The 17,500-nt window shown below is 35.5% G+C and overlaps 1 protein-coding gene across 1 annotated transcript in view; it reads right to left on the bottom strand.

The window, feature by feature from the left end:
• LOC113086128 (cGMP-dependent 3',5'-cyclic phosphodiesterase-like) overlaps positions 1-17,500 on the bottom strand; it is a 74,314-nt gene that overhangs the window by 29,447 nt on the left and 27,367 nt on the right. The window contains exons 3-4 of the mRNA XM_026255327.1: positions 2,510-2,599; positions 525-613 (exon numbers count right to left, since the gene is read on the bottom strand). Of these exons, the coding sequence (XP_026111112.1) occupies positions 525-613; positions 2,510-2,599 (179 nt within the window). The remainder of the gene's footprint in view (positions 1-524; positions 614-2,509; positions 2,600-17,500) is intronic.

Below are 17,500 nucleotides of genomic sequence, written 5' to 3'. Positions count from 1 at the left end.
TTGGTTACATTTTTAGTCAATCAATGACTTAATGATAAGACAAAATAAAAATAAAAAACAATGTCTATTTATTTTTTTATTAATTCCAGTTATAGTTTTAGTTATTGTAGTAAATCAAGTTACAATAAACAAATAAAAATGTTTATAAATAAAAATACAATAAACAACTACCTGAAATAAAATAAGTTTTAAGTTTTATTTATATTTATAGTTTTTTTACAGAACCAATTTTGTTATGTTAACTAATAATGATGCAAAACATAGTATTTTATATATATTATAGTATATTATATATATGATTCTGATTTTTTTATTGAATATTTTAAACACCCCCCGGCCTTTTTTTTACTGCAGTGCTTAATTTATTTTTATTTTATAAATAATTGTATAATTTAACCTCATCCCGCCTCCATCTCAATTCCCTTTTGTAAAAGAGCTGATGCTTTCTAAACAAAATATGTTAATAATATGTTAACATTTCATTGTGCTTTTATTACGACATTAGCATAAGCCCCGCCCCTTACCTGAGCTTGCCCTCTGAAGGCACTTCATGGGGCGGATCCTCACATCGCAGCCGAGACTCCGCCTCCAACAGGTACACGAACACACCCTCCTGCAAAACACAACAGTTGAGTCCTTAGATTCGTGATCCATCATAATTCTGTCAGGCACTGGGTTACGCTCCGTTAGAAACAGTCTCTCAGCCTGTCATTCTAGCCTCCGTGAGGTTAATCAATGCAAAGTACCGTCGTCACGCTACAGTCTTCGTTAATCGCTGTGCTGACAGCGGTCCAACCCTAATTAGACTCCAGCGGCGATCGGATCGTACAGCGAACTTGATGGGTCCTGTTAATTTGTCAGAAATGTCAAGGGAAGTTTTCAACAGGATTCCTTGACTCTGCTCAGCTCTGTTATAAACCCTAGTGAGCGTCTCGCTGTCTACTTAGGCAGCATGTGAAAGGAACCTAACAAGCGATGCTTTATATAGCACTGAACAAAAATATGAATCTTTGTGCAAAGTGAACTGCACTCAGAAATGATTCAAAGTTTAAAAAGTGTTCTGGTCTGAATCAGGAGAGAAATCTGCACAGATCAAGCAGCGTTTAAACAGATCTAAACAACAGCAGATGCACTTTTTCACTGGAGGAAGTGTTATTATGGATTATAGACTCTATGTGTTTGAGTTAAAATCATCTTAATGCTGGATGTGTTTCAGGTTTTGTCTTCTCCAGATGTTCACTGATGGACTGTGGATTATTGTGATGTTTTTATCAGACTCTCATTCCGACGGCACCCATTCACTGCAGAGCATCTATTGATGAGACACTGATGCAATGCTACATTTCTACAAACCTGATGAAGACACAAACTCATCCTGATCCTGAGAGTGAAGACATTTTCATTTTTGGCTGAACTATTCCTTTAATATGCCACATTTGGATGTATGAATTAGATTTGCTGCCGTGGAGAAAATCAGCGAATGACGTGAAACGTAAATCTACTTTATATTTTAAACAATTTTCTTTCAGACTGTTCGGCAGAAAGCTTGTTCCTACGCTAAATAAATCTGAAGCAGACGTTTGCCAGAATGCTATTTCTGAAGAAATGAATCAGAATAATTCAGAACATGAAACAGAAAGAGATCAAACACGCTGAAGCCGCCGCTGTATATCTCTAATCCAACTTCATTTATTTATGAATATTAAAGACATAACAGGCTATTAACTACATTAAATTATACTTCAGTGACACATGAAATAAATGTCATAAATACAGCATTAAATATGAAATAGAATTGCAAGATGAGTGCGTGCGTGTGTGTGTGTGTGTGTGTGTGTGAGAGAGAGATGCTGTCAGCTCCTGTCTGAGGCGTTCTTGAGTGCATTTCGCTTTCGAAAAAATAATCAATAAAAGAAACAGCACTCAGATATGAATGGGTCAATGCGTGTGTGTGTGTGTGTGTGTGCGTGTGTTTCCAGCACTCAAAACACTCCTGAGACTGCAGCAAATGTAACATCAATAAACCCTTCAGGAGAATGCATTTTCCTCTCTCTATCAGAAAAGACACTCAGAATGCTGATGAAGTTTGGAGAAACCTTCAGGTGAATCCAAATGAGATTTGACCCTGCCGTCTCACCGTACGCACACACAACATCTGAATGTGATCAGAAGGAGCTGAATGATTTCTCCACTGTGAAATCAAATGATCATGTGCTTCCCGTCGGGTCGTATTCCACGGACAAACTCTTATTGAACGCAGAGAGTAAACCCAGCCTGAGGGGTGTGTTGAACATAGAAAACATGCTTTTGAAACCTGAAAAACTAGATATCTAATCAATCAGCTGATGAAGTTTGAAGCCGACTACGTGTTTGTTTCACACACTGACGCTCAATACTATACTAACATGATAAATATTTGACTAAAACTGTGTCTGTAATCGTGTGCATGATGAATAACTCACATAATAGTGTGTGTGTGTGTGTGTGTGTGTGTGTGTGTGTCTCGTACCACGTTTGGCAGGACGACTCGGAGCACATCTTTGATGGTCGTCTGAAGGCTGCTGACGTCAACAATGGAGGCCAGCTGCAGCAATGCATCCTGGGAAAATAAAAACAGGCATGGATAAATAAACAAATAAATCATTCATATAGTCTGCGCACCATCCGAAGGGTCAAAGGTTAATGAATCCTCTGGAAATATAGCCCTGATGAGTTTAACCCTGAGCTTCTGGAAATGTCACGCTATTAAGGAAATGAATGTCGCCTGTGTTTGAAGCTTCTGGCACATGGATGATCACTCATCTCTCTTTGAAGCTGGTAGGGGGGTTTGACCTTTGACCCCCAGTACGATGACCTCATCACCACGGATCATTAGCTCATCCACTTAACCCGGGAAATCGATAACGGAAGAGCCATTAAACAGCGACAGGAGCGAGACACAGAGAGCGAAACACTTTTAGCAAATAAGTATTGAATGCATCAGTGAGTTACGAACTAATTAACTAAAGCTAACGATGCTACAGACTTGACATTCATCGATACATTACTGTAAATCTTTCTGTAATGTTAACTGTTTCAAAAAGGGGCCTCAGATCATTCATCAAATAATCAGATTTGTTTTAGCAAATGAGTTTTTATTTTATTTTAAACTAACTGACTCACAGATTCATTTGAATCTACTTGACTCACAAATGATTCAAACTGAGTTTGATGTCAAGCACAAACTTACACAGCACACACATTGGTAAAAACAGCCTTTTTTAAATGACATCAAACTATTTTGATTATTTTCAATATTTAGTTTGATATGTTTGGTATGTTTAAATTTAGCTTAAGTTTATTTTTGATCAACCATTGTTGTTATCGTTAACTATTACAGATTAAATGAAACAAACTAAAAATAAACAAACAAATTTAAATGAAAACAAAAAATTTTGCATTGGAAACTAACTAAAATAATTTGAAGTACTAAAATTATTAGAACTAAAATGGAAATGAAATAATAAAAAAATGGCTCTAAATGACTAAATGTTTGGTGAAAATTATAAAACCAGATATGCAAAGATACATTACGTTATTTATTCAAACAGATATTGCTAAACAAACTAGATTAATGAGTTACTGTATTAGTGGTTAACTGCAGTTTGAGTTTAGTCCAACTAGTTTAAATAAAGAGGAGCTTGTGGAAGGGTTATTATCATAAACTAAAACTAAAAACTAATAAAATAAATGTTCTCTGAAATCGTTTAAAAAAATTATGCTTTTTTGTTACTTGAAGTAATTGAAGGGCTCAAATATATAATTAATATTTGTATAAATAAATATATAATAAATTATATAAAATGTAAAAAAAAAACTGAACTAAATTATTAAAAGCTTAACTAAATTTAAATTGAAAATAGGGAACAAAAATTAAATCTAGTTTAAAATATGAACAAAACTTATAATAGTATATCTATGATACTAAATAAAACTGACTTGTAGTTTAAAAAACTTCAGTTTTGAAAGCAGATTCATTAGAAGTGGACGGATGGATGGATGGATGGATGGATAGATAGATAGATAGAGGGATGGATGGATGGATGGATGGATGAATGGATGGATGAAAGGAAGGATGAATAGATGGATGGATGGATCAATGGATGGATGGATGGATGGATGGATGGATGGATGGATGGATGAATGGATGGAAGGAAGGATGAATAGATGGATGGATGGATGGATGGATGATGGATGATGGATGATGGATGATGGATGATGGATGGATGGAAGGAAGGATGAATAGATGGATGGATGGATGGATGGATGAATGGATGGATGGAAGGAAGGATGAATAGGTGGATGGATGGATGGATGGATGGATGGATGGATGGATGGATGGATGGATGATGGATGAATGGATGGATGGATGGATGATGGATGAATGGATGAATGGATGGATGGAAGGAAGGATGAATAGATGGATGTATGGATGTATGGATGGATGGATGGATGGATGGAAGGATAAATGGATGCATGGAGCAGGTGGAGGACAGCCTCTTTAAACTGCTCATCTCTCCATCTCTGAACTGATGAAAGGAAAACTGCACTCAACCAATTACTCAATCAGCCTTCTGTGTGCATGTTGGCTTTACTACAGCCGGTTTTTAAAGATAATTACAAATAATTATCGCCAATTACGTTCAGAAAATTCAATGAGTTTGAACTCAACATCAGAAATCTAAATTACTAGGACAAAAATGTTCATAAGAACGGAAAAGAGAAGGAGAGATATTTCCAGATGCAAGTGCTTCATTCTGCCGCTCTTCCTCATCCTCCTCTTTCTCTCTGAAATGCTCTAAATCCATCTCAACACACACACACACACACACACACACTCGCTTCCCTTCAGTTTGTTGGATCATCATTGACGGAAGCAGCAGGGATCAATCCTGCAGCGCTGATCCCACTTTCAATTTTCTGAAGAGGGAATAGCAGAGAGCTTTGTAAAACACACACACACACACACACAAACTCGAGCCAGTTCACACTCGTGTTCATATATCGCCTGCTATGCAGTCGACTGGTTGACTATTCTCAGCTTTCTCATGTCCACAGAACGTCTGATTCATATCACACACAAACTCACATCAGAAATGCACTACTATACCAAGAAAATATACATTACATTACAAGTTACATCAAACTATTTTTGATTTATTATTTTCAGTATTTAATCTATTTTAAAATTTAAATGTAATTTTAGTTCAATTTGAAATATATAAAATGAAGAGCCAAACTGGAAGTAATTAGCAGAATATATAAATGTAAATTATGAATATATAGAAGTAAGTCAGAATTTAATATATGTTTATTATATACACATAATCCATAAACCCTTAATTAGCTCCTACTAATTATTATTTTTAATTTGAAATATCAAAATAAGTTTAGATTGAAGAACAAAAAAACTGAATTCAAGTTTTATGTTTAAATGTTCAAATCAATAAAACGTGTTAAAACATCAAAATGACAGTTATCATTAATAAAGATGATGTAAAATATACATAATAAATGAAAACTTAAAAAAAATGAAATTACTTAAACTATACTGAACTAAAAAAAATCTACATAGATATAAATGACTAAAAATCTAACTAGAATTGAAACTGAAATACTAAATAAAAGCTAATTCGATATATGAAAACATACTATAATCGTTTATATAAAGACAGATTAGAGATTCACACACTGATGTTGGATTAAAGGTGTAACTGAAGTTCACCTATGCTGGGAAAATGAATGTGTATGTGTGTGTGTGTGTGTGTGTGTGTGTGTGTGTGTGTGTGTGTGTGTGTGTGTGTGTGTGTGTGTGTGTGTTTGGTACTCTGATCACGAGCGTCCTTCAAACACCAGCACACACTGACCAGTGATTACAGAAGTGATGAACACAAACACAAAAAACTTAGTCAATTGCCTTACTTCAAATGCTGAACTATATGAATACATACATGACAGTGTGCGATTGAGATGCAGAAACTAATCAACATATTTTTAATCACCTTTTTGTTTCACAAATGAACTTTTGTTCTCTGATGTGCTGGTGTTTCTCTGCTCTGCTCTCTCTCTCTCTCAGTCAGACTCACTCATCCCAGGGTAACATCTTTCCTTCAGGGCATCATACAGATCTCTACCTCTGATATCCATCCATCCACTCGTTCTGTGTCAGAAATGTCAAGCACCTCCCAAGAGACTTTCATCATGAAACCCCATCAGCCCCTGTGACATGTTAACATCCCTCCATCTTTACCTTTACCTCTCACTCTGAGGACAAGCCATGGCACACACACACACACACACTAAATGTGTTCTTGTGTTCCTGTGAAACTTCAGTACTCAAGACATTAAACCAGGTGTGTAACTAGTCAGGTAGCACACGGTCTAACTTCGTTTTACTCACTTACTTACTCAGCAAAAGTATTTTCAAACTTTGCTCTGGTATGAAAGTATTTGATCTGAAAAAGGAAATTAACTGTAGATGAAAGCTTATGCTGCTGTAGGGAGCCTTGTAGCAATGCTGAGGATGCAGCATGCATTTGCGTTGCTTATCAATTTGCACGCTGACACATTAAGTAACGCAATGGAGCGTGTAATCACGCTTTTGTAGCTGTAAGCATATGTGTTCATGTACTTGAAGAAAGACACTGCAGGCAAAAAACATTGTTCTTTTTCATGCACTTTCTTCTTTTTGGAAAGAAAAACAAATACAAAACCTATACATCCAAAATTATGAATTATTTTATTACACTTTCTATTTGCGCTTTTAAGATTTAAGTTAAAATATATATCATTGACAAAAACTTATCTCCACTTCAGCAGGACTTACATACACCAAAACTTAGAGTTTTATTACTGTCTTTATTCTGAAGATTTTTAGCGAAGGGTTTGTTGATATATCATTCACATTGATTAATAGCATTATGTTCCTAAAAACATGCCAAGAATGCAAATTTTTAAAGACTTTGGGTTTGTTTCTCCACTTCAGCAGCAATTACAAACACCAAAACTTAGAGTTATATTAATATTAATATTCTGAAGGTTTTTACCGAAGGTTTTGTTCTTATATCATTCACACTGATTTATACAACATTTTATTTCTAAAAACATGCCGAAAATGCAAATTTTTAAAGGCTTTGGGTTTGTTTTTCCACTTCAATAGCACTTAAAAACACCAAAACTTAGAGTTATATTCATATCTATATTCTGAAGGTTTTTACTGAAGGGTTTGTTCATGTATCATTCACACTGATTTATACAATATTTTATTCTAAAAAGATGGCGAAAATGTGTTTTGTTTATTTTTTCCTGGCTGTTAGAAAGTATTTTCTACTTCATGGAGTGATAAAAAGATAAATCTAAAATCCCCACAGTAAATGCCTTTCACTCTAATTTGTCAACAAAATCAAACAATTTTAACCCTGGCTTTATCCAAATCTCAGATTCATTCTTTGGAAATTTATGTAACTTAATGCAAATTTAATTTGATAATGCATCATTTTCATATTTAAACAACATTTCAGAAAATTGTAAAACAAAAAAGTTTGTAATGTAATCCATTTGCAATCAATTTATCCTATTCATGTGCAGTGTCTTGCCTTGAGTGTGTTTCCTAAAGGTGAAGCGTGTTTACTAAAAGCAAGTATTTCAATATTCTCTAGAATAAAACCCTTCTATCCGTTTAATCCAGTGTCTGACGCTCTAAATAACTTTCCTTTCTTCCAGATGTGGGATAAATATCTCTCACACTTACACTGATCTCAGTGTGTGGTCTAAGAGTTTTATTACCCACAAGCCCTCTGGGGCCGAGGTCAAGTTGTCTCATTTTAGCTTTTCAAATTAAGCAAATGCATAAAATCAGGGGCGCAGAGAGACCTTTAACATTTAAATACTGCAGCTCTTCATAAATCCTGCCGAGTGAAATATGCAAATACAATGCATTTTTAAAGTATTGTAATGCCTTATAATACACTTCATACATAGTTACATATTCATATGAATAATCATAAAACACTTTAACTCTGTAACATATTCCAATACTTCATATATTATTCATAGTTTCACCTTTAAATACATGCTATGTCATAAAAAGTAGATAGTCCTAAATGCTGATTGGTTAACCCTATATTTCAGTGAATTATATGTAGGCATTACATGTTAATGTAGGCCTAAGAAAAAGAAACTTGTTCATATTGTTGCTACATCTGTGTGAAGTGTCATGCATAATGAGAATTATTAATTTATAAAGGTGAATTCCAATTTCCACATACATGATAAAGTGTATATACATTAAATTAACATATATATTATGCTCATGCATCAAACTGTGAGTATTTCTGCCTGAACGACAGAACATGAGATGAGATACTGTTCATACATCACAAATGAACTTTAAAAATAGAAAAAAATTTTTCTAGGGGTATAGTCAAATCATACGAGTGAGGTTGTACGAATTGTACAAAATCGTTGTGAGATAGCATTGGTCCCTGAGATCATCAGAAGTGCTGTGAATTCGAAGGTTTTCACATCTTATTTTTAAAGCTCATTTCTCTTATTCGGTCTGCTTTGCTGGTCTAAGTTTTACCTATTTCTTTCTCAGCGAACACTTTGTCAACCTGACATTATTAAAACATGATGCACACTTTAAATTTAATATGAGACTCATAGGCTACTGAAAGCCTGAGGGTCCAATAAACACCCTCCTGCTTCTGCATCAGGCTGAAAACAGACATTATCATGATCATATTGTGTTTATCAGATAATACAATTATTATACTAGTCTACTTTTCATATTTTAATCTAAAATGTATAAATAAATATCAAACAAATAGTACAATAATAAAGCTAAAAATGTAGAAAATGTAAAACGTACGTATATACACAGGCTAATCAATACACAGGTTATATCAAACATATAAATTAATATTCAATTATTTAAAATAAATACTTAGTAGAATATTGAATCAAAACATTTATGTACAAACTAAATATATTTTGTTATTATACCATATACGTCCATGGGCTAATTGTATAACAAAAGCATAATTAAATATTTAAAATTAAATGAATATAATAATATAAAACAAAAAATTATGGAGCAACAGTGTGAGGCGAATCTTACTGATCAAGCAAGTTAAAGTCAGATAAACTATTGATGTTAATATCTAGCTACTTGAATATTGATCAGTATTATTTTATTATAACTTTTAGCATCACTTTTGAAGTAGCTCAAAATCATGGTTTTAGCTGTAGCTAACTGTAATAACCCTGATAATGACACATCTGGTTCAATGACATATGAAGGAAACTCAATCATGCCCTTGACAGGGTCACACACAAACTCATTAAGTCCATACAAAAGGGACCATTTGTTCAAGAATTTCCATCTCTCTACTAGTCTAATAGTTATGGCTTGGAAAGCAAAACTTCAGCAAGCTGGAAAAAAGCTAGAATAAATCAGATCCGCAGGACTCAAGTGGCCATTTAGCTGAAGCAGGTCAGAAAACGAAACTGATCTGAGAACAGCAGAAGCACGGCACTCTCAATTACAGGGCACAGGGTTGCCAGATTCCCTACTGCGTAAAATCCCTCATAACAGCCTGATTAATGGTGTTTGTGACAGGAGGAGAGAGTGAGGGGGAGTCTGGTCTGGAGAGAAGAGAAATAAAGGTTGAAAAGGACAACAAGATGAAAGGGTGGAAGAGAGAATCATAAAGACGCATGCAAATAAAGCAGTGAGTGGACGATTACAGCTGATGAGATGATGAAAACCTGCAAAGCTGGTTAACATTTGTTTTGCTCTTGATGTGTAATGCAGGATTGTAAATAATGTGAAGTGCATATTTGAGGATATCAGGGCCATAGGGGTGTGTATGTGTATGTGTGTGTGAGTGTGTGTGTCTGTGTGTGTGCATTCAATACTGGAGGTCCATTATTAAGTCCAGCTGAGTTGATTAACCTTTCTAACTCATTTACATTACAGAAATGTCAAAGGAAAGACCAAACAAAGCACACACACAAAATCATATCACATCCATGCATGCACCTGTGACACACACACACACACAGAGAGAGAGATAGAGAAAGAAAGAGAGTCTCAGAAATCTGTGTTTTTCCTTTATCCTGTAAAATGACCGGACAAATGGAAATGCGCCTTGTGTTTAATTGCTCAGAGAAAATATAAAGCACTTTTCATCAGAATCATATTTCACGTCTATAATCTGCAGCGTACAGCTGCTCCAATCATGTGCAACATTTCTCATAATACACCTGACAACAGTATGTATTTTTATACCCTAACTAACAGAGCGAACAAGAGAGATAGACAGAGAGAGAGCATGCTAATCACAGTTTCTTGTGCCTACACAACCCACACGCTCAAATGAGAATAATACACACACATGCATTCACACAGATCACAGCAAACAAGCCTTGTTTATATGTACGCTACATACTCAAATCTTGATTTTACTTGGCAAGGGCCTAGTTTCAGACCCCTGATGTGTTAACCTTATAGGTGTTAACCATAGTCTCTGCTATAACGTTAAAACAGCAAAAACATGTTGAATAAAGCATGATTTTAAATGTGATTTTATACATCAGCGTCACTATCTGCATAACTTTCTTCAGGTCTAACAGTGTAGTTTGACTTGTGATGGTGTTTGGTATTTGTTCGCTGTGGCTGGTTGGTGTTCAGAGGTTCTGGCTGTTATTCCAACAGCGCTGCCTCCCCAGTCGCCATAGAAACACTGGAGACACATGCACTGTAGAATACAGCCAGACCAAACTACAGCCGCACTACAGACTTCAATCACATACAGCCCAGCTACTGCCACATTCTTCTACAGCCTGACTATTGATGCCATTCATTTATATCTGGACTTCTCATGACATTAAACTACAGCCAAACTACTGATGCTATTCACATACAGCCTGACTATAGACAAGTTAAATTACAGTTGAACTACTGACACATTTCAAATACACCTGGATTTCTGATGACGTTAAACTACAGTCAAACTACTGACACATTTCAAATACACCTGGACTTCTGATGACGTTACACTACAGTCTAATTACTGACACATTACAAATACACCTGGACTTCTGATGACGTTACACTACAGTCGAATTACTGACATATTTCAAATACACCTGGACTTCTAATGACGTTACACTACAGTCGAACTACTGACACATTTCAAATACACCTGGACTTCTGATGACGTTAAACTACAGTCGAACTACTGACACATTTCAAATACACCTGGACTTCTGATGACGTTAAACTACAGTCGAACTACTGACACATTTCAAATACACCTGGACTTCTGATGACGTTAAACTACAGTCGAATTACTGACACATTTCAAATACACCTGGACTTCTAATGACGTTAAACTACAGTCGAATTACTGACACATTTCAAATACACCTGGACTTCTGATGACGTTAAACTACAGTCGAACTACTGACACATTTCAAATACACCTGGACTTCTGATGACGTTACACTACAGTCGAATTACTGACACATTTCAAATACACCTGGACTTCTGATGACGTTAAACTACAGTCGAACTACTGACACATTTCAAATACACCTGGACTTCTGATGACGTTAAACTACAGTCGAATTACTGACACATTTCAGATACACCTGGATTTCTGATGACGTTAAACTACAGTCTAATTACTGACACATTTCAGATACACCTGGATTTCTGATGACGATAAACTACAGTCGAACTACTGACATATTTCAAATACACCTGGACTTCTGATGATGTTAAACTACAGTCGAATTACTGACACATTTCAAATACACCTGGACTTCTGATGACGTTAAACTACAATCGAATTACTGACACATTTCAAATACACCTGGACTTCTGATGACGTTAAACTACAGTCGAACTACTGACACATTTCAAATACACCTGGACTTCTGATGACGTTAAACTACAGTCGAATTACTGACACATTTCAGATACACCTGGATTTCTGATGACGATAAACTACAGTCGAACTACTGACATATTTCAAATACACCTGGACTTCTGATGACGTTAAACTACAGTCGAACTACTGACACATTTCAAATACACCTGGACTTCTGATGACGTTAAACTACAGTCGAATTACTGACACATTTCAGATACACCTGGATTTCTGATGACGATAAACTACAGTCGAACTACTGACATATTTCAAATACACCTGGACTTCTGATGACGTTAAACTACAGTCGAATTACTGACACATTTCAAATACACCTGGACTTCTGATGACGTTAAACTACAGTCGAATTACTGACACATTTCAAATACACCTGGACTTCTGATGACGTTAAACTACAATCGAATTACTGACACATTTCAAATACACCTGGACTTCTGATGACGTTAAACTAAAGTCGAACTACTGACACATTTCAAATACACCTGGACTTCTGATGACGTTAAACTACACCCAAAGTACTGGTATTATTGACGTGCAGCCTGACTCCTGACTTCCGCCCAACTAATGAAACTGTTTAAGTACATCTGGACTTCTGATGATGTTACACTAACTCCACTGCAATCTTATTCTTAATCTTACATAATAAATCTGATTGACATAAATTGCACCCATGCCGTACATACTAATGTATTTTGCTTATTTATTAAGTTTTGTAAATATTATTCCTCTTTTTGTCTCTTTTATATCTCTCAACTTCTAATCAATTAATTGAATCTAGTGTATAAAGACAAACTAATATTACAATTTGAATTAAACCAGAGCTCAACTCTCAAATTTTAGATCAAAAGCCAAGATTCTGAAATACACAAGCATTTCTCCATCTGTCTCCCTGTGTCACAAACACACACATTCACACGGAGCCGTCGAGTTCACAAAGTTTTAAAATATCACATGCACATCACATATCATGCATTGCTTTAATATAATAAAAGTGCAAATTATTTGTGCATGAATGTTGTGTATCCTTCACAAGAGAAAGAGAGACATCCGTCATCCAATTCTCATTCCATTACACGCACAAACACACCTGTATGTCTTCATCTGTTAATGTCTGTCTGTCTGTCCTTCCAACAGCGACACTAAGGTGTGTGTGTGTGTGTGTGCGTGTGCGCGTGTGTGAATGCAGGTTCATTCGGTGCATCAAGGAAAGAAAAGCGAACAGCCAAAAGCCTCCATAAGTTTGTGTACCCGCTCTTGTGTGAAAATAGTGTGTTGAGGCGGGTATGTAATGTGTAGTTGCCATGGGAATGAAGGACATGACGACCTTCGCCACTCGTTAGAACGAACGCTAATTAATGAAAGGAGCGAGAAATGGACAGATCCCGACAGCAGAACACACAAAAACACCCAGAGAAACAATAAATAATTGGATCTTACAAAGTTTCTCTTAAATTTCTCAGAAAAATTTGAGAGAAAGTGTGCAGTGTTAAAGGTGTGAAAAAACAGACAGACAGAGACAGAGAGAGAGAGAGAGAGAGAGAGTCACAGGGAAACAGAGAAAGGATATTTCAATTAAGTTTAACAGCGTATCTAAATTGTTCTGGAATGACAGAGCAGAATTCAATCTCTGATAAATGAGAGAGCAGACATGAGAAGAATGTGAATGAAAGAGACAAAAGACTGAAAACGCTGGCAGAAACAGAGACGGACAGACATGTGTTTCTGAAAGAAGTCTCTTCTGCTCAACAAGGCTGCATTTATTTGATAAAAACTATAGTAAAAATCACACTGTGTGTGAATCTGTGTTAAAGTGTAATGTATTTCTGTGATGCTCCGCTGTATTTTCAGCATCATTCCTCCAGTCTTCAGTGTCACATGATCTTCAGAAATCAGAATAATATGATGATTTACTGCACAATATTTCTGTGGAAACTGTGATGAATTTTTTTTTTCAGGGGCCAGTAACATAAACTTAGCCACCTTGTTAAGAAATAAGAACAATCTACCTTTTCATAACTGAATCTACAAGGTTATGACCAGTCTTGAAGAAATAATATTAGATTATTAACTTTTTAAGACTAGTCTAAGCAGTTTGTGCACAGATTAACAGAAAGTTAAAAAAACTGCATTTATTTTAAATAGAAATCTATTGTAACATGCTTCCTTGATGAATAAAAATATACATTTAGATCAATATGACAACGGATGGATGAGTGGATGGATAGAACCGTCTTAAAGAGCAAAACTTTAGAGAGAGAGAGAGTAGGAGAGAGACACAGAGAGAGAGAGAGAGAGAGAGAGAGAGAGAGATGATGATCTCATCAGATGGTGTGGGTGGTTAAAAAAAGAATATTTCTGCACCTTTCATCACTATGGCAACAGGAGCGTTTTTGTGGTGCTGGAAGGTGTAAGTTTTACGCTCTTGTACAGGTGCACACACACACACACACACTTCAGCTGATCTCACAGTGAGAGCATCTCTCAGTAAAGGTGTGAGTGAGTTAACAAGTCCGCAGCTTCCTGAGCAAAAGTGATTCCTGCAGCGCATCTGACAAAACAAATCATGTTTTACACAAGAGTGAATTCAGTGTGAGGAGATCCAAATACTGGATTCTGCAGAATAATACAAAGATACACACACATGCCTGCGACGACATGCTGTAGCGTAAAACACATCAGATAATGGAAGAGAATGGTTAGGTGTAATGGTTTTTATACTGTAGAAACTGTATATTCTATCTCCCTTCACCAACCCTACACCTAACCCTAACCCTCACAGGAAACTTTGTGCATTTTTACTTTCTCAAAAAAACTCATTCTGTATGATTTATAAGTGTTTTGAAAAATGGGGACATGGGTTATGTCCTCATAAGTCACCCTCTCCTTGTAATACCTGTGTCATACCCATGTCATTATACACACACACACTTATACAAACACAGATACACACACACACACACGGCTTTTCTGCATCCTCCACAAAAAGACATCATCATCATCAATCTCACAAAAACATTATAGCAACCCAACAAAATCCTCAAGGACAGAGATCGAGTGAGTGAGTGAGTGTTTACGAAAGGCTGTCACTACCTTCATTGACTTCTAGCTTTTAAGCTAATTGGAAGGAAAACACACAGACATACACACACACACACAAACACACACAGAGATGACCTGTATATCTTTAAAGACTGATGTTCACCACTGGGGAGAGAAATGTAGCTGAGAAAACATCTTCTGACTGAGATAATGGACGACGTGTGTGTGTGTGTGTGTGTGTGTGTGTGTGTGTGTGTGTGTGAGAGAGAGAGAGCTTGTTCTCGGGGCTAAAAGTGACCTTGCTGTGTTCTGACAGATAAAAATACAATGTCTGGCAAACACACACACACACACACACACACACCCATAGCTGTAGCGACACTGAAATGAGCTGTAGAGCAAACACAGATGTTTTTCTCCTGCAGATGCAGAGGTGCTCCTGTGTTTGTTGAGGAGACTCACAGAAAACAGTGAGAAACCCCTCAGACGCAGTGCAGCATTGACCCGAGCGTCTCTGACTCTGAATAAATGCATGGCTGCAAGTTAAAAATTCTATTTAGAATTTATTAAATTCTGTTTTGTAAATGCTATTTATTAATTTAGTTAACCCTTTTAAGTGTCAAACATTGTTTAGAGGAATTCTGTTGACAGTTTAATAATATTGATCATTATTTTAACTTTAATTTAATGAAAGTTATTTGATTTTTGGGAGTTTTTTTTTTTTTTGAGTAATCAACTTCTGTTTATTGTATAAATAAAAATAAAGGTCTCACTAGTTTGTTGGTTGAACAATTTTATTAGAATTTTATTATTTGCATTATTTTTATTTATTTTGTCGAGCCTAGACATTTGTTTTGAAGTTCATTTGATTTCATGATTTCATCAGAAGATTTCATAACTGAAAAATATTTTGCGTTAATTGTTTGTCAAGCAAAAACATGTTTTTAGAGTACATAATTTCATGATATGAATATATATATATATATACACATATATATAAATTCATATTATATGTATGTAAATATTAAATATATATACACATTCATGCATTTGGCAGGCATTTTTATTTAAAGCATAAATAAGGTGAAATAAATTAAATAAAATTGTTGGAACCATTTTTTAAGTAATATTTTTTTATTCTTTTTATTTGGAGTAAATGACAAATAAATAAATAAATAAACATTAATAAAATTGTTTTTATTCAACAAGTTAAGTTCCTGTAACTCAGTGTTTCTAGTTTAACATCATTTCATCAGAAATTGTTTTGCATATGTTTTACTGTTAACCCAAAACACGTTCTGATATATCATTCAGTTTCATGGTCGTTATATTCATGCATTTTGCAGAAACTTTTATCCAAAGCAATTTGCATTGTTCAAGGTTTATATTTGATTAATATTTGTTTTCCCTGGAATCGAACACCTGATGTTTGAGCTATACAGGAATGGTATATACCAAAGTTTTTTTTCTGTAAATGTGATTCCTTTAAAAACTCCAGATATCCAAGAAAACCAGAAGACAAAGAGAGAACATAAACAGACGGTTTGTTTGTAAGGTCAGTAGTATCTCATTCTGTCTCTGGCATCTGGAAAAACACTTCGATATAAATCCCACTGAAGTATTTCTGCTCCGGATCAGAGAGGAAACGTACACCGGTAAAACATCAATTACCACGGTAAGACCTCGCAGAAAAACACTCACTTCTGGAAAAGACACAGAAACCCAACGTCTGTGATCTCAAGAGCAATACTGTCTTTTCTTGTGTTTTGCACTGAATCAGACGGATGAAGCTAAACTAAATCCCATCTGTTCTCCTGCAAATTAATGTCAACGAGAAAATCTAAATGAACGACGACTTCTTTTGCATGTTCTGTGAGAGAGGATCCTTGCATTTATACATTTATTCTTTCAGCTGATGCATTGATCCAAAGTGTTTCATCATAAACAACGTGTTTCACACGAACAATGGTGTGAAGATGACGACGTGATGTGATATTATTCTCTGGATCGGATCAGTTTTGGACACAGAAACCATCCGTCTGTCCAGAAGAATTAATTTACTGCATCATTTCCAATCGATCTTACATTTACCTGGAGAACAGCATCAGAAAGAAATCAAATATGTCTTTATTGATCAAAAAACAAAACTAGAGTCTTGAACCCAACATAAAAGACCACTCTAAAATGTGTGGATTGAAATTAATTCAAAAAACTATACACACTTAAAGTATATTTTAGGATTTACATAACAGATTCAGACGCAAATGCATGACAGAAGTGTGTGAAATCAGCCTGAAAGCTAAAAGAAGAGACACCGAGAACCAGAGACAAAAATAGAGAGAAATTAAATTAAATTAAATTAATTAAATATTAAATTAATTACTACATGCCTTACTATCCACACACACACATACACACACACTCGCTCACTCTTTCACTAACTCACTCACTCACTCTCTCATACA

The sequence above is a fragment of the Carassius auratus genome, unplaced genomic scaffold (assembly GCF_003368295.1).
Source record: "Carassius auratus strain Wakin unplaced genomic scaffold, ASM336829v1 scaf_tig00042755, whole genome shotgun sequence".
NCBI classification, from domain to species: domain Eukaryota; kingdom Metazoa; phylum Chordata; class Actinopteri; order Cypriniformes; family Cyprinidae; genus Carassius; species Carassius auratus.
The sequence above is the reverse complement of the archived record's forward strand: the minus strand, read 5'-3'. Positions and strand labels throughout refer to the sequence as shown.